Genomic DNA, 23,211 nt, shown 5'->3' on the forward strand with positions numbered 1-23,211 from the left:
ATGCTGCTGGGAATTGTGTCAGTTTACAGTTTGTCCTCTTAAAATGGGGAAATGTGCTTAGTTGATTACGTGACCATGTTTTGACATAAAGTTCAAGAGAAACCTTTTGCAGTAGTTTGAAAATACTATGAAAATGTAAAGTCCATGATTTAGTTTGGATGTGAAGAAGCACACAGTAATTAAGTGACTTTTTCTGTGTTTTCAGTGTGAGAAAAATATCAAGTTTGCTTGGAATTTCTGTAGACAATGGTAAGAAAATGAGGTTACAGTCAGATTTTGTTGAAACGGCATGAAATAATCATCTCTAGAAATAATTCAATTTTATTAGTAAGAAGAGCATTCAATAGACAATTTTTAATAATAGAAAATATCAGGTTAAGAACAGGCAGCTTGCTGAAATAACATATGCATATATACACATAGTCATCCAAACTTACACACTCATATATTCCTGTCATATTCACTTTCGGGGTATACAGCACTGAGCAGAGCATTAACAACAGGAAGAAATAGTAAAGAAATTAAAACCCAGAGTTTAGAAAAAGAAAAGGAGACCTTATTAAAAGTGACTTATACCAAGACTATTTACTAGATTTTTCCATATCTATCTATCATTGTAAACTATCCTCGCTTTCACTATGACCCCATACTGCTTTTATTATTCAAACTTCTCATTAAAATTTATTAAAATTTAATTTTTAAAGTTTTTCTAAACCTAAAGTTTTAGTTTTAATTAAATCTTCTGACTAAAATAAAACATCAAATCAAGATCAGGCAACTTGCTGAAATAATGTATGTATATATACCCATAGACACATACAAATATAAATCATATATTTCTGTCACTATTCCCTCTTAGAGTGCACAGCATTGAGCAAAATATAGAAACAGGAAGAAATAGAAAATAAAAGAAATTAAAGGCCAGGATGTAGAAAAAGAAAATGAAACCTAGCTAAAAATGACATCCTTTGATAGATTTTTTTCATATCTATCTATTCTTACCCTTGGTTTCACTATGTCCATGTCCTGATTTTATTCTTCAAACTTTTTACTGAAATTGCTTTGAGGATTTCTATCAAAATCTACCTTTCTTAGTTTTCTTCTTCCTCTCCATCCATCCATACATTTCTTTTGCAATTTGATCATTATTTCTACATGACCAAATCATATGTATATACTCTTCGTAATGGTCCACATTATTTCTGAGTGGAATGATATATCATAGGGTAGACACTATAATAAATAAAGCACATTTGCTGGATCCCCAATCTTTTTTACTTTGTGGATTGGCGGGGGGGATGGTTCCATGCAAGCAACAGGCAAACGCACATGCACAGCTCCATTTGGGGGCGCATCCCCCACCACTTCAATAGCCCAGTTTCGAAAGTCTCAAAGTCCGGTAGTGGGCCATGGCCCGGGGGTTGGAAACCCCTGCATTAGATGACTCTGCTTTAAGCAAGGGACTTGGAGCATGCCTACTCTGTCAGTTCTGGGAGGATTAGCATAAACAATTGGAGGCAGGGGATTCCTCAAATAACTCAACACTATGCTAACCAGGGCTTTATAGGTGACACACTGCTCTTGAATTGCAGCCGGAGCATAACTGGGACCAGTACAGCTCATAGAGCAGAGGTATCACAATAATGTACTGTAGAACATCTCAAACTGACCACACCACTGCATTCTGGACCACTTGGGCACAACTGGCATACAAGATTGATCTGGGCAAAGACCTTCCTAGCCACAGCTGCCACCTACTCCTCACAGGAGCCATGCTTCTAAGACAGTGGTGGCGAACCTATGGCATGGGTGCCAGAGACGGCACTCAGAGCCCTCTCTGTGGGCACCCACGTTGTTGCCCCAGTCCTAGGCCTTTAGCTGGGTTTTATAAAACCTTTTCGCTTTAGGCTTCCGCCGCCATGTGCAAAAAAAAAAAAGGTTCAATCAGTCAATTTCAATTTCTCATGGGAAAAAAAAAGTTCTTGCAAAGTGGGAATTGATTGATTGAACTTTTTAGTCCTACCCAGTCTGCTGTTACCACTTAGCCATGTCCACCCAATTAGCCACACCCACCCAATAGGCCACATCCAGCCAATGGGCCACACCCACCGGGCACTCGACGATGCATAAGTGGGTTTGGGGTTGCAGTTTGGGCACTCAGTCTCTAAAAGGTTCTCCATCACTGATCTAAGAGGATTCCCTAAATTGCACAGAGAGTCAATGGGAATATTACCATCCCATTAAAAAAAAGATATATGGATCTCTATGGATGCAGGAGGCCTCAAAGCCTATAGCTATTTATTCCTGCCTTGGTTGAGATGCAGCCTCCTCATTCAGACCCTCACAACTTCCAAACATTGGAAATAAACTCAGTGGCTTCACTGAGTTGCAACAGAAGAGAATGTATGTTGCTCAGGTTTGAATTGTAGAGTCCTTGGTGCTTTCTGAGCTTGGTTATTTGCTTGTTGACATTTCATTACCCAACTAGTTAACATCATCATCAGTGCCAACAGTAATGACTATTCTAAAACATCTGCAAGTTCAGAGTTTATTTAATTTGCCTGAAACAGAGGTATGCAACTGAATGCATCAGAATATTGTTCTACCTGATGATTTCACTGAAAGTTTCATGTGGATGTTGAAAAGGAGGGCAAGACAGTTGAACCTTATGGTAACCTGCAGAGAGTATTGGAAAGCATTGGAAAGGACTTGGAGGTCTTCTAATCCAATCCCCTGCTCAAGCAGGAAACCCTATACCATTTCAGACAAATGGTTGTCCAATCTCTTCTTAAAAACCTATGGCTACATCTCTCCCTATTGTTACCAACACCAATTGGAACCAATCTCAAAAGAAGAAAACTATCAAAAACACAACTAGAAATGACATGGATCTCAACTACAGGTAGCTGAACTCATAGTCTTAAAACTCATCAGGCCAAAACCTGTCCCCAGTAACCAAATAAGACTCAGTCAGCTCCATAGGACTTTATGTGTGAGAAAATCCAAGCAACTTTATCCAACAGATGCCTGTAATAGTCCTCACAATATCTCTTATGTGTTCTCTGGTTTTTCTTTGGCCAGGAGGAATTAGGTCATTTTAAACAAGACCATCAGAGGGTTTTTTGCAGATGAAATGAGGATGGACGAATAATTATGTTTTGCTGCTTTTATTGCCACAAGATCAGCCTTAAGAAAGGCTTTTACTATGTTTAGTTGAGTTCACACTTCATTTTCCTGATTGGGGCATTCTAGGGATTTCTTATGCTGCTTTGTCATCCAGAATGTTTCTGAAAACTAGGAGGTACTCCAGGATACATATACACAGAGCTCTTATACATGTATTCTATTTGAAGGCCTTTATCATATTCTTATTCCAGGCAAAGACTAAGGCCTTAGGTGAATCATGCACCCGAATGCTCAGAAACAACCCAAAAGTTCCTCTGAAACCCAACTACATCCCTCAGGCACCTGGGATAGACTGATTGAATAGATCATTTCTCACAGTATTGGCATGCTGCTGGAGAGAACTTCAAGATCCATAGAGAGTAATCAGACCATGATAGGAAACTTATAGTAACATCCACTACTTTCAGATTGTTTGCCATCAACCTGAGACAAAAACAGGTCTTGTATGTGAGCCTGCTGTGAGTCAGATTTTTGGTAATTTGGACCAAGTTGAAATTCCCCTGTGCCTTACATCAAGCAGCTCAGGTAGAGAGCTGCTATATAGGAGGGAATCTGGTATGATCCTGGAGCCTAACTTCACAAACAGGATTTCATTTACAGTTAACTGGAGAGCAATGCTCCTGGATGCTACTACTCTCTGTCACATGACAGTTACCATACTACTGCCCCTACTTCATTTCTAACAAGGGCATTCTCCCTTTCATGCCCAACCAGGTATCACTGATACATGCCCTTTCATGAATGGTAAGGTTGTGGATGAGTGGAATTTTATTGTAGACCGACCATGCATTTAACAACAGCAGCCAGAAAGTGATAGCCCCTGAGGCTCTGATGACCCGACATTGGGCCAGAGGACAGGAGGCTGGAACACAGCATCTGTCCTAATCACCAAAGCTGAGAGAAGATTTTTGACATCTATTTGTTGTTTTTCACACACAAATACTGTATGCCATTTTCTTTTCATTCAACTGAACATTTTGTTTTACCATAGCCAATTCTAACATATAATAAAATCAGCAGAAGCATATTCTTAAACAGAGATATTTTAAAATTCTTTTTATATTGAGGGGTACTTGGGCTCTCAAAACTTGGTTGTTTTCTTCAAGGGTTTCATTACCCAAACTAGGTAACATTATCAGTTGTCTAGTTACCTAGTTTGGGTAAGCTTTGAAAGAAAACAACCACACTCAGAGAGCATCAAGGACTTCTCATTTCAACCCTGAACTACAAATATTCTCTTTTTATATTGTTATATTCTTTGGAACAGATGCTTTCTTCTCCACTGGAATGTATATGTCTTACAATTTCCTAATTTTGCTATCCTTAGTAAACACAAGACAACCCATGACCTATTCAGAGATACTTCCTTCCCTTCCCTAAATAGAAACAGAATGACCATGGGTAGGCAAAAACCCAGTGTACGCACGAGAGAGTCTAAGGCAACTTGCTGCGGGATAATTCAATCATTTCACCAGTTACTTTTATCATTGATGATCATATTTTCATTGAAATTATTATAACTCTTCTATTTCTGGATTAACTTTATTTTATTATTAATGGCCATGGTTCCACTGAAATTATTTAATTCTGTATTTGTTGAATTGTCCTGCGGCAAGTTGTCCCACAGTGACAACTTGGCTGCAGCAAGTTGTCCCATTCTGGAGGGAGAGACTTCTAACTCCCTGCTGGCTTCCTCACTGATTTTGTTTGTGGGAAGCTGCAAGGATATGTTGAAAGCCCACACAAGTTTGCAAATGCAATTGTTCTGAAGAGCCTTAAAATTTTAGTTCCACATGAGTAATGGGTTCTGGATTTTGGATGTGTTCATTAAATACCATTTGAAGTACCTTGCTTCAAAATTATTGCCTAATTTTCAACTAATTAAAGGTTACAGATAGAGAGGAGTCTTTTAGTTGTATACAGATATTAGCAAGATACACAATTCATCTGATTTTGTGCCATTATATGCAACTTGTTATTTTATTCACCTCATTTTCTTTGTCAAACATTTTCTTTTTCTTTGGTACATTAATTTTGTTCTAATCTGCTAACTTTCACTGCAAATTGTTGTGGTTCACAGTCATGCACAGGCATCTGTACAAACATATACATTCACATCCTACTATCATTGTAGACATCCTTAAACACTTAGTCATAGATATAAACCACTTAAGGGACATCATTGTTCAACTGTTTAGTAAGCAGTCCAATTATTCTTACACTTACATAATTACTGTTGTACGCTTGCTCTGATCATATTCGGCAATCAATTTTTAACACTTTTTGAACAAAATATTCTATAATTCAAATGTTATCCCTTTATCATTTGTCATAAATTTGTCATTTTAATGACAAATTAAATGATATTACAATAAACTTTCATTTATATATGTCTCAATGACCTAATGATCCACTTTTGTTATTACTAAACAGTGATGTGTCCCATATTCAAAGCTTTTCATTACACCATATACTTCAGTGATTATTTTCAATCTTTCATAAAAATCAACATATTATACCAGTGATGGCGAACCTTTTAGAGACCAAGTGCCCAAACTGCAACCCAAAACCCACTTATTTATCGCCAGGTGCCAGGTGGATGTGGCCCACTGGGTGGGCGTGGCTGTGGTGGTCATGGCAGATTGGGTGGGTGTAGCCAAGGTGGGCGTGATCACCTCGATGTTGCTCATGGGGAGGGACGCCTGTGGGAGCCAGGCAGGGTTGGGGGAGATCCAGAGGGTCTCTGGCAGGTGGGGCGGTGGGCAGGAGGCTCATCCTGCTGGGTGAGGTAAGGCGAGGCAGGGCAGGGGTGCCATTGTCCCAGGGCAAGGTGAGACCGGGGTGGCTGCTGCCTGACACCATCGGCCACTGCACACAGAGACCATGGAGCGCATGGGTGCTGGGATGCATCTGGCCATGTGGGACCTCAGCGAGTTAGTGGGCAGCTGGTTGAAAAGGGACGGTTGCCATGTCAGGGGCATGGAGCGTGTGCCCAGAGAGAGGGCTCTGAGTGCCACCGGTTCGCCACCACTGTATTATACACTTAGGTTTATATGTTATATTGTCGTGCTTTTTCTTTCAGTTTCAAAATATATAACTCATCTATATTTTTGTTTATTTATTTATTTCTTTTAAAATGTCTCCATAGATAAAATACAAAACAAAAAGAAAAAAAAACCTAACATCTGACACCAAGAGCAAAACACCATGTGTTCAAAAACAAAACAAAAGACCCCAAATATCAAATATATCTAACATTAAACATTAAAAAAATCCACCTCGTATATGTATGTGTATATGTATGTCTATATGTGTGTGTGTATATATATATATGTATATATATGTGTGTGTGTGTTTGTGTGTGTGTGTGTATGTATGTAAGTACATACGTACGTGTGTACAGAAACAGTCAAGAGGTAATCCCAAAGGTAAAACTAATCTTCAAATCCCTCTGTAACCATCTGTTATGTATTTAACACATAGAAAGTCCACAAATGGCTTCCACCTCTTGTAAACTTGTCTAATCCATTGTCTCTAATCAAAGCAGTTAATTTTGCCATCTCTGCTAATTGTCAATTTTAAAATCCATTCTTCAATATTCGCTGTCCTCTTTTCCTTCTAATGCTTACCATAAACAATCCTTTCAGCGGTCACCATGTTAAGAAACAGTGTCCCATACTGTTTTTATTGGTTTATCCATACTACCTAGAAAAAAAGGCTTCAGGTTTCATTAATATTTGTATTTGAAATTAATGTATTTATTTCGTTTCACATTTTATGTTCTTTACCCTCCTTTTTTCAACAATCCAAGCTGTAATTTTTCATATAGTATGGATATCATCAAACCATAGTTTTTGATGAACGAAAGTTTCACACAATACCTGTAATAATATCAAGTAGGAATAAACTTCATTGCTATCTGTTTCTTTGTACCTAAGCCTTTCTCTGTTCCTAAAAGGGAAAAATGCAGAGGGAGATAGCAAACAGGAGCAGTACCATATATTTTTTCTGGATGGATCCTATGGAAGCAACTCTATGACTAGGACAGAATCCAGAACCTTGTTGTGTCTGATTCTCTTTAAAAATGCCAAATATAATAACATGGCTCATAAAAAGGCTTACTTTTTGTGTCTGCCAACTTGGAGAATTGCATTTTCTCTTTTATTTTTATATGCATATGTTTATATTAATTGAATAAACTATGTTGTTAATCTGTGCTATATTTTACTTGTTTATTTCAGTATCTTAATAAAGTATTAGTATTCTGTGGCCATTAAGTTCAAGTGCAGTAATGAGTAAATAAATCTATGAATGAATTGATTTGGTCTATTGAATTTATAATATAGGAACTCATTTCATAAATTGCTTTGATTATATATAAGGCAATAACTTTAACTATGTAAAAAAAAAAAAAAACCAAGGTAATTCTTGATCATTAGATGTTTAGGCACGAAACCAGTATCTCCCTCAGGCCAGAATTGCTCAAACTCTGTTGCAGCTCAATTGCTAATATTTCCCAAGACAATAAAACAACTCTTCTTTCATTTTATCTTTAATATAATTAAATATATTTAAATATTTGAAGTAAAATTATTTATCTTCAGAGGCTTCTTAATAACACTAATAAATTTAATTTAATAAAATTTAAAAACTTTCTTCTAAAGGCGACTGTCTCTTGTTGTCTAAAAATTATGCTGTGAGCAGCAAAAAGATTTTTGTATATAAACAAATAAATATTGAATCTTCAACTCTTATCTACTCTTCATTTTCTAGTTAAATAAAAAAGAAAAGACAAGTCACAGATTTAGAAATATCCCTATGGGTCTATTTGAGTGTTGGTCATAATTTTTGAGAACATTTTCTGAAAGATATAAAACTCAAAGTAATCTAGAATTATTAATAGATATATTACTGTTTAGGGAACTATAAATACATTGTTCCCTTTAGTATTAAATTTCTCTGGAAAATATGGAAATAATGGTAAATGGATTATATTACATGCATTATCTTGTTAATTTTACTATCTATACTTCCAGCTCTATTATTCTGTAACATAAATACCACTTAATTGAAATAAAATTGTTCCAAATAAAAGCTACTTCAAATTTATGCAGGTTATGGCCATTCAGAAGCAGATGTTCTTCACCAGTCCTTACTTGAAGCCAATATTGCCACTGAAGTGGGTCTTACGATTCTGAATACTTTATCTTTGTTCACAGTGGCATTTAAGGTATGTTTTAGATATGTACAATTGTGTACTAATTTTTTCCCTACAAAAATTAAAAACAGTATTTTATAGATAGAAATATTTCTGCTCCAGAACTTTCTTTTACAATTGTGTTTAGGTTTCTTTGCTGGTATTCCTAAAAGTTCTGTTTCTGTATTATATCATGTAATATTTTAAAACCTGTTCTATCCCTTCTCTCGAAGATCTGATAAAAATCACACTGAAATTTTAGCAATTAATGTATTAATCAACGCTTCTATTTATTAATATAATTACTACTACTAACTGCTTTGAAAAATGTTGGCTACGTGCAGTGGCACATAGTAAGTCAAATTGCTATTCAGACAGACAAATCAAAACTAATACTGGGTACACAAAAGCTGATATACAGGTAGTCCTTGAATTACAACAATTTGACAACCATTTGAAGTAATGATAGCGATGAAAAAAGTTATTTACAACCCGCAATATTTACACCCCGCAATCCTTGCAATTATAACCGTTGCAGTATTCCTGTGGTCCTGTGATCATAATTTGGGTGCTTTACAATGTTCTCAATATCTTAAAATCATGTGATTGCCATTGGAAACCAGGGGGCTTCTCACAAACAAAGTCAATGATAGAAGACAAATTCACCTAACAACTTCAGCAAAAAGGTTGCAAAATTGGGCATGACTCATTTAACAACTGCATTGTTTAGCAACACAAGTTCTGCTCCAAATTTTGGTTGTAAGTCAAGGACAGTCTGTACACTCCTCTGGCTCTAGTCAAAAATAAAGTTTTTGAAAATATTACTTGATAATATATCAGTATTTTGTTAATCAGGATATTGCAAATTTGGCTTATGGTGGTAATTAAGAATTTATGAAATAGTTTTGTATGCAGCTCTTTGTGAAGATAATTGATTAGCAGATCTCTATATAGATGCTTTAATGTAAATAATTCCAATTTTTTAAAAATACACATATTCTTAATTTTAAGAATCAGTTGCTGAAGGATGATGGTCATAATCCTCTGATGAAAAAAGTATTTGATGTATACATTTGCTTTCTACAAAAGAATCAGTCAGAAACAGCTTTAAAAAATGTTTTCAATGCTTTGAGGACATTAATTTTTAAGGTAAGTAATTTGAATTTTATTTCCTTGATAATGTATATTATATTGCTGTATGATTTCACCTTTTATTTATTTCTCTAAATGTTAGGAATCAGTTAAATGTTTTTCCTCATATCATAGATCTACACGTTAAATCAAAAGATACTTCTGTTCCAGATGTCAAGGTCTGTCTTTTAGATGGCAGAATAACCAGACCCAGATTGTTGGGGGAAGTATGCAAATAATGTTTCTACCTTTTGAGCCGCCCAGAGACTGCTGCAAAGTTCTATGGGATGATATATAAGCCTAAATGCTAATTAATTTCTCTTCTGTCTAATGTTCCACATTATTTTTATTTTCTCAACTTTAGTAAATGTGGAAGTCCATTTAGAAATATAAAACATGTTATTTTGATTAAGATTTGATTTCATTCTAGTTTTATTAAATTGGTCTTAACAGAATAAATGTTTTTTTCTGCTCTACAGTTCCCTTCTACATTTTATGAAGGGCGAGCTGATATGTGTTCTTCACTATGCTGTGAAATTTTAAAGTGCTGCAATTCCAAACTAAGTTCAATTCGAACTGAAGCATCACAGCTCCTTTATTTCTTAATGAAGAATAATTTTGATTATACTAAAAAGAGATCATTTGTAAGGACACATTTACAGGTTAGTATACTGTGTTGTTTCACTTGTTTCATAAAGAAAAAGTAATAAACCTTTATCTTTAAATTTCTGAAGATTTTAAACTGAGTTTATCTTTACTAAAATACATGGAGATAATGCAAAAATCTATACATGAAAACAGACATACTTTCTATCACGTGTTACTCTGTTATCATATACAGCAAATATTGAAGAATAATCCTTAATCAAGCACTATGTTTTATATTTACATCATTCTTTGTAAAAATTTGGGGTAATTTTGATACTTAGTTTGCTAACTGACATTCAGTTTGCAGAATAGATTTTATGTGGTATAGCATAGGCTACCTTACTTGATGCTTTAGTGATCACGCAATTCCCTTTTCAAGAATGCAAAGATTTTTGGGAGAATGGAAGGGAAGCTTTGCATTTTGATATTTCATTGCAGGAAACCCAACTTTGATATTTGGCACACACCGTTTATGGTCAGATATATTCAGGGCAGGATTTTACTTAGCTTTACTTCATGTATATTTTTAATTTCTTGAAAATCATTTGGAAAATCAATTTATTTCATCCATTTTAAAATTCTGTCTTTAAATTGTAATTTCAGTAAGATTTGATATAACTTGATAATGTGACAATGATATTTGCAGAAATAAATGTTAAATAGCAGGAAAAAATAAATACCCTACTTTCTGGTATGAATATTTCTTTGAAAGCAATTGCTGTTGGCTGAAATTGTTTTAAAAGCAATATTTGTATGGAAAATTATGGTTGCTAATTTAAATTTTACTATATGCTTTCATGCTGAAGTTATAAGATGAATTACAAATTCTTGAATTTTGGATATTGATGAGTAACCAAAATTGTGCTTTTGCATCTTAATAGGTTATCATTTCTGTGAGTCAGCTGATTGCAGATGTTGCTGGAATTGGAGGAACCAGATTTCAGCAGTCCCTTTCCATTATTAATAACTGTGCAAACAGTGACAAATATATTAAGGTTTGTAAAATGTGGAGTGTAGAATTTGTCAATTGACATTACTCAGGTACTTGGAACTTGCAAACTACTTTTGGAAGTTTATTCCCCTTTATCCAGATGGTTACACTTCTTACTGGCTTGCTTTAATCTAAGCTTCTTGTATTTGAGGGGAAGCAACACACTAAGACTTCTAGAAATTTGTTTATATCAAGTACTATATATTGGTTTGAACAACAGCAGTACAGTCAGTTTTACTACATCCTGTGGACTCCAAAACTACTTTGCATATGGAAATTCAGTCTTACTGAGAGAAATTTACCATATTGACAAAGTTAATCTTTGACATTTGGAGCCTTAAATATCTCCAAACAGTGAGAAAATTCAAAAATAAATTTGTTCTTGTCAAGGTTCCGTTTCATCATTCTTTATATTTCACAGTCTCATCCCTTGAAGTCTGATGCTGAATATGGACTGTTGGCTGAAATTTCAGTGCTGTAACTCTGATAAAGATTTGTGAACCAGTTTATAACTTTACAACCCAGCATAATAGTAAATGAACTTACAACTCTGATTATTTACTGCAGGAGTCTCTATTGACTGTGAAATCCACAATGTTAGCTAAGAAGTCAAAGAGAGGTTTTACGTGAAATCCCTTAAATGTATTTAGAATATCTGCATGTTGAATTTCTAATACTGCAGGGTTCTGAATCATGCAAAGAGTTGTGTTCTTCAGAGTACAACTTAACATATGCAAGTTGAATAGAGTATGGAGTGGAACCAGCATTTTCACCCAGCTTCCCTCTGCTTTTCATCTATTTGCATTCAGGCAAATGCCTAAAGATGACTTCTATCTATATTGGATGTGTACATTGCAGTTTACTCATCTTTTGTGGCCCTTGTTTGTGCTCATATTATTTATCATATTATTTCAATTATAGCACACTACCTTTCCTTCTGATGTAAAAGATTTGACCAAACGCATCCGTACAGTCCTAATGGCTACTGCACAAATGAAAGAACATGAAAATGATCCAGAAATGCTAGTGGATCTTCAGTATAGTCTGGCCAAGTCTTACGCTAGTACGCCTGAGCTCAGGAAAACCTGGTTGGATAGCATGGCAAAAATTCATGTTAAAAATGGAGATTTTTCAGAGGTAAGCCAAAAAAAAGTATCTTAAAGTGATCTCATAGTTTGGTTTCATAATTTTTTAAAAGTTGAAGTAATTAAATCTTTTTTAAATAAGATTGTTAAAATGTGGGAAGCTTCATTTCAGTTTAAGAAGAAAGTTGCATTATCTATATACTTGCCTTTGAAGAACATAAAAGAAACTTTTATCTACGGAAATAGTGTTTTTTTCTGAAATACCTTCCTGAACAAATAAATAGCTTAGTGCTAAACATCATTTGCCTCTTCCGTTACTTGAACTTTACAATCCCGAATTTATCATTATTGTCCTTTCTTTTCATAATCTAGGCAGCAATGTGCTATGTTCATGTAGCAGCTTTGGTGGCTGAATACCTTCTACGGAAAGGTATGCATCATTGTTATTTTTGGGCAGTAAAATATTTTAAAATATATTAAAAATAATACAGAATGTTAGTTTATTATATTCATGGCAGCCTTTTCAAAAAACCTAGGAAATGTTATTTTTAAAATTCATAGTATCCATAGGCAATGAGTTGACTTCATAGTTCAGCACCCAGGTTATCATGTAGTCTAATAAATAAATCTGAAACACTTAAGGCTACATAGAAAAAAACAAAATAAAAATCAGTTCTTCCTGTAAAACACACTTTTCTATTTCAGGAGTTATATAAGATGCCCTTTGAAATGTGGCAATATTATTTTCCTATTTAGAATGATGGTAGAAAATATTGACTGCAAGTCATCACATAGCTAAATCACTCTACACAGCATCCTAAAGAATCTAGTGAGGATTAGTAGTTTTTGAGACATTGCCACATTTCCATATGTAAAAACCTAGGCTGTGTATTCCCTGAGAAGCCTATACAGATAGTCCTCAATTGAGCCCAACATTTATGTTGCTAAGTGAGAAATTTGTTAAGTGAGTTTTGCTTCATTTTAGAACTTTTTTTTGCTACATTTGTTAAGTGAATCACTGCAGTGGTTAAATTAATAACATGGTTGTTAAGTGAATCTGTTAGAGAATTTTAATTTCTCTGTTGGTGAAAAAATAAATCAGAAGCTCTCACAGTTGACTGCATTTAGCTGATTCAAATAACCTTTTTTATATTCATATCAAAATATTTGCAATACCATACATTCTTCTTTACAGCAACATAGCTTAATGAAGACTTCTTACAGAGAGATACAGAGACAAACCTGAGACTGAAAATTCAGCTCCTAACTCAATACCCTTTTGCACAGACTCAGTAGCACTTTCTTCATATTGGCTGACTGAGTTACCACATGACTCTTCCTGCTCATGAATATTCCAACAGAATCTGGTTTCTCCACTGACTTTGCTTGTCAGAAAGTTGCAAATGGGGATCACATGACTCCTGAACATTGCAACCGTCATAAATATGTTGTCAAGCATCCGAATGTAAATCAAGTGACCATGGGATGCTGCAACAGTCATAAGTGTAAAAAATGGTCATAAGTCACTATTTTCAATGCCATTGTAACTTTGAACGGTCACTAAATGACTGTTGTAAGTTGAGGACTACCTGTATATTAAAATATTAAAATAAGAAAATATAGGTCAAAGCAGATTAGACGGCAGTTGTGGCAAAGATAATGGAGAGGTGTAGATCATAAAAGCAAGAGAGGAGAAGACTGTTTTTTTTTTATTCTCCAAAATTTGATGCTTCTCTTTACTTAACTATAAAATTTGCAGGAAAATAACTGAAACTGAGGCATTATTTTCACAACTATTTTCCACTTGATGCAGCCATAATGCTTAAAGCCACTCCATGATATGTCAGAGACAATTCACACAGTTCTGGCTATGACAGTAAGATTATAATACCTGTATTTCTGGGTGAGAGTGAACCTTAATACTGCCCACCTGCCACCCACCTCCCAAATTGCCTATCATATAAAAGGACTTTCCATTGTTCAGTCAGTCTTGAAAGATCATGGACTGCTACTTAGCTAGTAAGTATCCTTGTAGAATCAGCTTGAGACTCAGACACCTTTCTGATAGGTCGGTCCTTTGCCCAAATTTCCTTGTTGCTGTTTTGGTTACCATGAATTAATTCCATGTTTCTGTTTTGTAGTCTTCAAGAATAGCAGTCAGCTGAACTGCTCGTTTTTTGGAAGAAAATATTACAAATAGTTTTAATATTCCCAATATCTGATAATACTGCTTTCTCAATATATCATGACACAATTATACAAAACTCACAACTGAACTATTTACCAATAGCTATCAGACGATTTTTATTCATCTGTGGGATTTAGATTTTCTCTCTCTAATTGTTTAAGATTAATTTATGCATTTTTCTTCATGTTTTTCCTATACATTTAGGAATGTTTAGACAAGGTTGTAGCAGCTTCAGAGTAATCACTCCAAATATAGATGAAGAGGCCTCAATGATGGAAGATGTGGGAATGCAAGGGGTTCACTTTAATGAAGTATGCAAACTTAGTTTATAGATACTTACAAGTTTTGGTTTTCTACATCTGAAATATCTGTTTTATTGACTAGTTCAAATAGAGTTGTCAAATAACATTACATTTTTAATTCATTTATTTATTACAGTTCCTAAGCTGTACATTTATTGCTAAAAACAATCATAAATCAGGGAACTTTTTTTTAGAAAAATGCTTTGAAAATTAAAAAGAGACTCTGGAAAAGTCAGTGAAATCCTTTAAAACTCACCTTTTTACAAACTATAAAACAAGCTTAAAATCCTTCACTACCAAATATAAGAAATAATGTATCATATTTCACAGTTGAGAGAATGAAACCACAAAGGAACCAAGCTCAGATTTGATGGTTTTCTATCATGTTAATTTACCTAGCTGATTTGACAAGGCTAATGCAACCTGTAAGAAATATGAAAATTTCACATTTCCATATTTTTAAAACTGCATATAGTTTCAAACATAATTTGCTATATTGTATTTAAAAATGTTTTAACTTAAAGCAGCTTCTGTTATATGATCTAGTAATAGTTTGTATGAATAAGTAAACATGCTACCTACATGAAAATAACAACAACATTGATTGCCATCAATTATTCTAGAAAAATATCTGGATTTGATCTTTTTGTAAAAAGATTTGATCTTTCTCCTTATTATTTTCAGATTATAACATTTTGCAGCATAGGGAATAATTGCTTTGCTTAACTGATAATTATTGCACATACTCTGCTGAGCCCATTTTTAACTCATGAACTTTATCTTATGATAATCGCATGAACTCTAGACCCTATTAAAGATATGTATGTGTTCTAGGAATACTGATATCAAGTTGATGATAAATCAACACGAAAGCTCACTATTAGGAATGTTATCAGTTAATTTAATAGGTAATAATTGTGATTCTGCTATTCTGTTTCTAAGGGAATGGAGGTAAATGGAAAATTCTTTTAATTTACATTAAAATTATAGCATTGAATGTTATGTTCTGCATTATATTGATCAAACAAAGATCAAACTGAGTTAAAAATATAAATCAAATACATTTTGAATGTTAATTGTCATTCCTGTTTGTTTCTTGAATATCGGAACAAAATTTTATTAGAATATTTGCTGTATATTGGTATTGCTTAAATATGAGATAGATAAATTCATTAATAATGTAAAAATTGCATCTATAATTTTATTTTTCCTTCATAAAGACTGCTAAATCTTAATTTCTATTAATGACAATTTGCTTGTCATCCTTTCTGTAACTAGGAAATATTGATGGAATTATTAGAACAATGTGCAGATGGTCTTTGGAAGGCTGAACGTTATGAACTGATTGCTGATATATTTAAACTTATAATTCCTGTTTATGAAAAACGAAGAGATTTTGAGGTATTAATTTAAATCTATAAATACTTCAAAGACTTGTTTTGATACTATTTAATGATGTAGTATATTCAACTATGTAAAAAAACAATGCCTAGTTCTGAGAACTAGCTGACCATGGGATCAGATTTGGTTATACAGGTAATCCTCGAGAAATGACAGGCCATTAAACAACTGTTCAAAACAATGAACTACACACCAACCTGTTTCAAGGTTATGCCAGACTTTGAAAGAATGTGGGGATGCTGCAGTGCCATCACCTGCATTGCTTAGGCAACAGGTTGGCTTCATAGTTGAGCACATAGTTTAGTAAATAAATCTGAAATACTTATGTCAACGAAGAAAAAACAAAACAAAAAACAGTTCTTTACTTTCTTAAAATACACTTTTCTATTTCAGAAGTTATCTCCGATGCCCTCTAAAATAGGCCAATATTATTTTTCTATTTAGAATGAGGATAGAAAACATGTACTGCAAGTTATCACACACAGTAGCTAAATCATGCTATACAACACCCTAAAAAAATCTACTGAGGATTGGGATCATCCCCTGCAGTGCTTAGCCCTGCTTCCCATGCCTCCTAGAAGCCGTCATCCTTTGCAGCACCCCCACAATTCTTACCGAAATGGCAGCTGCTTGCAGAACTTTCTCTGCTGTTCAGCTGTCCGCCCATTAGCTGTCCATGGGGACCTTGCAAAGCAAAGCTTCTCTGTGTCATAAAATATATGTGGGTATATGCCATTTTTTTGGTCATATTTATATAGTGCATATTGGAGGTGGTGACCCTTTGCTAACTCTGGGAGTTGAAGACCACACATCTTAAAATGCCCAAGATTGAGAAACAATGGACTAGACTTTTAAGTCCTAGCTGCACTCTACTTGTCCTCTGGTTGTTCCTTGAGGCAGTTCATTTAAACATTGTTTTGTCCTCAGACTCTAATGAGCAGAACTCCATTAGGGTTGTAACTTGGGGACTACTTGTACTTGAAGAGAAACACCAGGGCTGTACATTAGACTGGAAAGAGAAAAAAAAATCCTGAAAAAAGACAATAACAATGGCACTTACATATTGCTACCAATCTCCCCACCCTCCAAATATGTGCATAGGTAATCCTTAACTGATGACCACAGTTGAGCCCAAAATTTCCATTGCTAAGCAAGACAATTGTTACGTGAGTTTTGCCCCATTTTATGACCTTTCTTGCCACAATTGTTAAATGAATCACTGCAGTTGTTAAGTTAGTAATACAGTTGTTAAGTGAATCTGGCTTCTCTGCTTGTTAGAAGGTGATCACATGACCCCAGGAGACTGCAGTTGTCATAAATGCATGTTAGTTGCCAAGTATCCAAATTTTGGTTGTGTGCCTGTGGGGATGCCTTAATGGTGATAAGTGTGAAAAATAGTCATAAGTCACTTTTTCAGTGCCGTTGTAACTTCAGATGGTCATTAAACAAATGGTTGTTAAGTTGAGGACTACCTCAACTATCAAACTCATATTAAGAGGACTATTTTTTTCTATACATCTTTATAGACTTGAGGTGATTACAGTTAATTTATTCAGTTGCTATATAGTCCTGCCTAATTTAATGAAACTGGGAACATTGGATTTTTCAACAGACATCACTGCTAGTAATTTAAAAAGTTAATTTAACATGAAACCCTTTTTTGTTCTATTTTAAGAAAACCTGGTTTTGAATTTTTAAAACTTGAGTAGATAATACATTTTATTCTATTTCTCATAACCCAAATATATTCATGTCTTTATTTACAAAAATGTTTCCCATCTATTTTTAGAAGTTAGCTCATCTCTATGACACATTGCACCGGGCATATAGCAAAGTTACCGAAGTTATGCACACAGGAAAGAGATTGTTGGGAACGTATTTCAGAGTTGCCTTTTTCGGACAGGTGAGCACTCTCTGCCTTTGCCACAGTACCAACTAAACATCTGAAAGAATGCAATATACAGGTAGCTCTCACTTAGCAACCACAATTGAGACTGGCAACTATATCACTAAGCAGTCGCTAAATGAAACATGATATGATTGTGATGGACATCCGTCACTTCTCATTCAGTCGTTAAACAACTCACCCCAATTGTTAAGTGAGACAACACATGAGAGTGACTTGCAATTTTACTGCCACCTTCACCAGAGAGTCTGCTTGTTGGAAGCTGCTTGTGAATATCTGCCGATATTCTGCGACGGTTGTAAATTCCTGCTGATTGTAAAGTGCCCAAATGTTCACTATGTCACTGCAGGGCTGCTGCAATGATCATGAACATGGTTGTAAAGTTGTAAAGGACTGGTTGTAAAGTTACTTTTTCAGCACCATTGTAACTTTGAACGGTCACTAAACAGCAGGGCAGTTGTTAAGCAAAGTCTACCTGTATCCTAATAGCATGCTTTTAAAATCTGTTGTGTCTCTTTCTATGTGCATGTACTTTCAATTAATGTGTATAGAACTAACAATTATATTCTGGAAAGGATAATCTTTTCATCAGTAAACTTTATGCTTTTTTCTTTTTTCTTTATGATTACTTTCTTAAGGCAGCGGTAAGTTTTCTAATAATATCAATATAAAATTATTAAACATATTACTTGGTGTTCATATTACTTGGTGTTCTGATCTGGATAAGTTTTTTTTCTCTGTTTTTATGAAAATATATAATTTCACTTGGAAAACATGTCTCTGTACTTAGGCATACTCACAAATTTAGCGTGATATATATATTTTTCCTTTGCAACCAAATAAAGTAAATTGTGTATATAAATATATGTGCACATTGGAGAAAAATGTGTGTTGGTGATAGAAATTAAATTACGACAGGACTGAAACATATAACGCTCCATTTATTCTATTGTCTCTTATGACTATAGCAATACCAGTTTACAGACAGTGAAACAGATGTGGAGGTAATTACAAATATTGGTTTTTAAAATGAGCAGTGCAGTAAAAATTACTGCATACAAGCTTAATCTGGTGTGGATATTGTTGTCAATTTAGTCTGCATTTTAAACATTCTATGTTGTATTCCCTGCACCATTTCATTTTCAAATACAGATATTTATTTCTGTAATTTATAAAACAAAAGATCGGCTTTCTAGATGAAAACACCTGTTTCACCTTCCATGGAACCTATTCAAAATAAATAAATAAATCACATGTATGTGAACAATGATGATCTATAGCATTTCCAAAAAATAAGACAGAATTCAGTTAAATTAACCCTTGATTTAAAATTAACTTGGGTTGTACTGCATGACGTGATGAAACTTCAAAATAACGCAAACATTTTAAGCATGGGCTAATGCTTTGGTATGTGAAACAGGCATACGAACAATGTTTTGGAAAAAATGTATGTTCCTGAAAACATTAACCTTAACATCACATATAATTACAACATTCACTACATAGCGGTGTATATTCATTAATGCATTCTCACTGCTTTATATTCTTCAATATTTTTTCTCCTTCATCCTTGACATTAAAGACTGACTTTGCATTAAATATTGAATATTTATATGATCAGAATTTAACTATTCTGTGTAATTTTTTTCTAAAGGGATTCTTTGAAGATGAGGATGGAAAAGAATATATTTACAAAGAACCTAAGCTCACATCTCTTTCAGAAATTTCCCAGAGGCTACAAAAGCTCTACTCAGATAAATTTGGATCTGAAAATGTCAGGATGATCCAGGATTCTGACAAAGTAGGACTACATATTATTTTATTAAGAACTGAAGAAGCTGTAACAAAATCTAAATATAGTAAACCTAATAAATAAATTGAACCATATCTTCTGTTGCTATTGCTTAAATAAAATAAAATAAGACTTTGGTTCAATAATTGTAATAAAGCTAGGCTGAGCTTAGTAGTACTACTGAATACGTCAAAGTTTTTATGTCAATCTTCCCACAAAATAGTATGTTTTTAATTGTCATGAAAGTATTACATCAAGCCTTAAAATAATAACCAATTATATATTCATAACACCATTGTATTATCTACAATTTTTGAAGGTAAATCCTAAGGATTTGGACTCAAAATATGCTTATATTCAAGTTACACATGTAGTTCCATACTTTGAAGAAAAGGAATTGCAGGAGAGAAAAACGGAGTTTGAAAGAAATCACAATATCCGCCGATTTATGTTTGAGATGCCTTTTACTCAGCTGGGTAAAAGACGAGGTGGAGTGGAAGAGCAATGTAAACGACGCATCATTCTTACAGGTAGTGCAGAGAAAATGCAGCACTTGTTTCTCCTGTCACCCATCCGCCCCCAAACTGAACTTATTTTCTTCCCCTCAAATTTTACAGCAATCTCTGTCTTATTAAAGGTTTGATGTGATTATGTCTTACCAACTCTCAATTCTGTTTTGCAGGAAATTGGTATAGGTTTTTTTTTTCTACCAAGGATATGTAAGATTGAAACAATCATATTAACTATTCAGGCACTTTTATGAACTTATGAGTGTTGGAAACTAATACAATACATGAGATGCTGTAAACATTATTCTACTTTTATGCTGACTTTGAACTGTTTAACTGGGAATCCTGAAGGAAATTAGAGTCACATTCTTATAAATATGAATGTAGTTCATGTTTTATTAGGATCTTAGAGAGGCAGTGCAAACAGGGTGTAAGGATTGAGCTAATATGATGTGTTATTTAATAGCAACTACAATTAGTACCAATCCCCCAAGTCAAAAATCACCAGACAATGTTAGATTTTATATATGCTTTAAGATACCACTTTACAATTGCAAAAGTAGGTATCATTTTATGAAAATAGTATTTTATCATCCCAATACATTCACTAAAAGTTATGCTGGGATTGATGATAGCTCTGTAGTGAGAGCATTCTGTGATAAATACAGATTACTTCTATAATGTTCTAAGCCAAGACAGTGTTATTTTGAATTTTATAGTTCATATTTTCTCTCTCTGGAAGAGGCTACCTAGGTTTCTTAAAGTCTGATCCTTTAAATCAGGCATTAAAGCATCATTTGCAACAATTCTAGTGGAAAAGATTATTTTGTGTGTTTTCACATTTTTAAATTCCTTTTGATTTATGGTAATATGTCAGACATTCACATTATAAGCATGCTCGAGTCTCATCTTTTATTCATGTCCTGTCCTTTTAAACAAATGTAACCCTACAAAGAGCTGATTTTGCTACAGAACTTGGTTTTTATTGCCTCTCAATTGCCATAAGTTCAGTTATTAATATGTCAAGGCCAGCTTATATGCTGACTCATGACTATTCTTGCACCATGATTATTGATTGCTCAAGTAAGATTGGATAACTTTAGAGATGTTTCTTTCACAGCAAGAAACCAAAACATCCTGGTTTCTTAGATGACAATCTGTAAATTGCTCTCAATTTTTACTATACTTGAACTAGCTGATTAATATAAATCAATTAATGTAAAAAACACAATTCAAGAAATAAAAATGAAAAATTAGTGAAATGAACAACAGTAAAATCAAGAAAAAATAATTGATCAAGAAAAAGTATCATGAAGTACAAAGGATAAAGCATACAGGAAAAAAATACACGTTAGCAGCAGTAGAATCATTTTGTTTTAAAAAAGAAATGCATAGCATTGATAGAAGAAAGAAAAAAATAAAGCAATCTAACCTTTTAGGAAAAGTAGGATTATAATCTTCTCATGCTAGTCCTTTTGACTCAGAGTGCTGTACAATAGGTTCATCTTACAATATGCAGACTAACATGGAAGGAGACTTTTTTATTACTTTAGTCACAGCTATTATGACCTTAAAGGATATAATTACACCAAGAAATAATCTGGTATCCAGTATATAGCTGAAATATTATAGGGGATTACATGATCAAGGGCATTTATATGGGCATCTGTGTGATAGTATCATGATGTTTTTATAAGATCATTTTGACATCACCATAGCTTTTTAAATGCTTTTACCTGGAGTTTCATCATTTTGCAACTGGGATCTGAAATCTAGCAGCAGCACTTTTCATGGGAAAAAAGCTAAATAAGGAGTGGATTTTTTTAAAAAAGCATTACATCATTTCTTGATACTTAATTGCTCTTCAAGGATTTTCTGCAGAGGTGACACAAAAAGAAGCACTAATTTCCAATGTGATTTTTTTAGAATGTGCATTTTAGGCAAAATCTAAATATAAAAAGAATTACATTAACAGTTAAAAATAGTGTTTTGTTTTCAAAACTTTGTGACTGAAATTAACCACATACTTAATCATATTAATTATTTTTTGTCTCTAGTTATAAATTGTTTTCCATATGTAAAAAAGCGGATTCCCATAATGTATCAACAATACAAAGATTTAAATCCAATTGAAGTAGCCATTGATGAAATGAATAAAAAAAATGCAGAACTCCGGCAACTTTGTTCATCAACTGAAGTTGATATGATTAAACTTCAATTAAAGCTGCAGGGTAGTGTTAGTGTCCAGGTAAGTGCCATACATTTTTCATTCGGTATATTTCCTTTATTTTTTAACCACTAAACCATTTTCCTTCCTTTATTATTCAACATCTACTATCTATTATATTAAAATAATAACCTAAATAATCTAAATCTAATCTAAAAAAAGAGGAATGGATTTGACCTGGTCTACATTGAGTTACACTGTGTCTTACAATGAGACATCCTTTTTGTAAGTAGCCTTATTCAGATGGAACACTTCATCCTATTCTAAATCACACAAGAGTTGTATGAGGCATTGAACAGATTCCCAGCTATGGATTTTCCCCTTCTACTACTTGTGTCTGTGTGATTGGTAATGGGTAAACAGAATTTCTGTCTAGTTAGAAAAATGCTTCCAATTGTCAGTGACATTATTTATTTTTCCATAGAGTATAATATATATCGTAGGAGATTCAGGACATTCATCTAATATTATTACAAGAGGGAAAAAAAACTTAATTTAATGAACAGCAATTTTTGTTTTAGGTTAATGCTGGTCCATTAGCATATGCAAGAGCTTTCTTGGATGATACAAGCACCAAAAGATATCCAGACAATAAAGTCAAATCATTGAAGGAAATTTTCAGGTAAACACTCTGAAAATATATTTTTC

General features: G+C 33.9%; 1 protein-coding gene across 17 annotated transcripts in view; it reads left to right on the forward strand.

Moving 5' to 3' along the window:
* DOCK9 (dedicator of cytokinesis 9) overlaps nt 1–23,211 on the forward strand; it is a 118,876-nt gene that overhangs the window by 90,361 nt on the left and 5,304 nt on the right. For 9 of the 17 annotated variants that reach the window (XM_039337773.1, XM_039337767.1, XM_039337768.1 and 6 more), the window contains exons 39-53: nt 8,301–8,416; nt 9,395–9,532; nt 9,994–10,176; nt 11,044–11,157; nt 12,075–12,290; nt 12,611–12,668; nt 14,631–14,737; nt 16,007–16,129; nt 17,919–18,032; nt 18,674–18,679; nt 19,004–19,039; nt 19,690–19,836; nt 20,147–20,357; nt 22,394–22,584; nt 23,085–23,185. In XM_039337773.1, coding sequence (XP_039193707.1) covers nt 8,301–8,416; nt 9,395–9,532; nt 9,994–10,176; nt 11,044–11,157; nt 12,075–12,290; nt 12,611–12,668; nt 14,631–14,737; nt 16,007–16,129; nt 17,919–18,032; nt 18,674–18,679; nt 19,004–19,039; nt 19,690–19,836; nt 20,147–20,357; nt 22,394–22,584; nt 23,085–23,185 — 1,861 coding nt within the window. Of the gene's footprint in view, nt 1–205; nt 250–8,300; nt 8,417–9,394; nt 9,533–9,993; nt 10,177–11,043; nt 11,158–12,074; nt 12,291–12,610; nt 12,669–14,630; nt 14,738–16,006; nt 16,130–17,918; nt 18,033–18,673; nt 18,680–19,003; nt 19,040–19,689; nt 19,837–20,146; nt 20,358–22,393; nt 22,585–23,084; nt 23,186–23,211 lie in introns of those variants that run through there. The other 8 variants (XM_039337777.1, XM_039337769.1, XM_039337774.1 and 5 more) reach the window with 4 other exon arrangements.

The sequence above is a fragment of the Crotalus tigris genome, unplaced genomic scaffold (genome assembly GCF_016545835.1).
Source record: "Crotalus tigris isolate CLP2741 ecotype Arizona unplaced genomic scaffold, ASM1654583v1 scf7180000017685.4511686, whole genome shotgun sequence".
Lineage (NCBI taxonomy): Eukaryota > Metazoa > Chordata > Lepidosauria > Squamata > Viperidae > Crotalus > Crotalus tigris.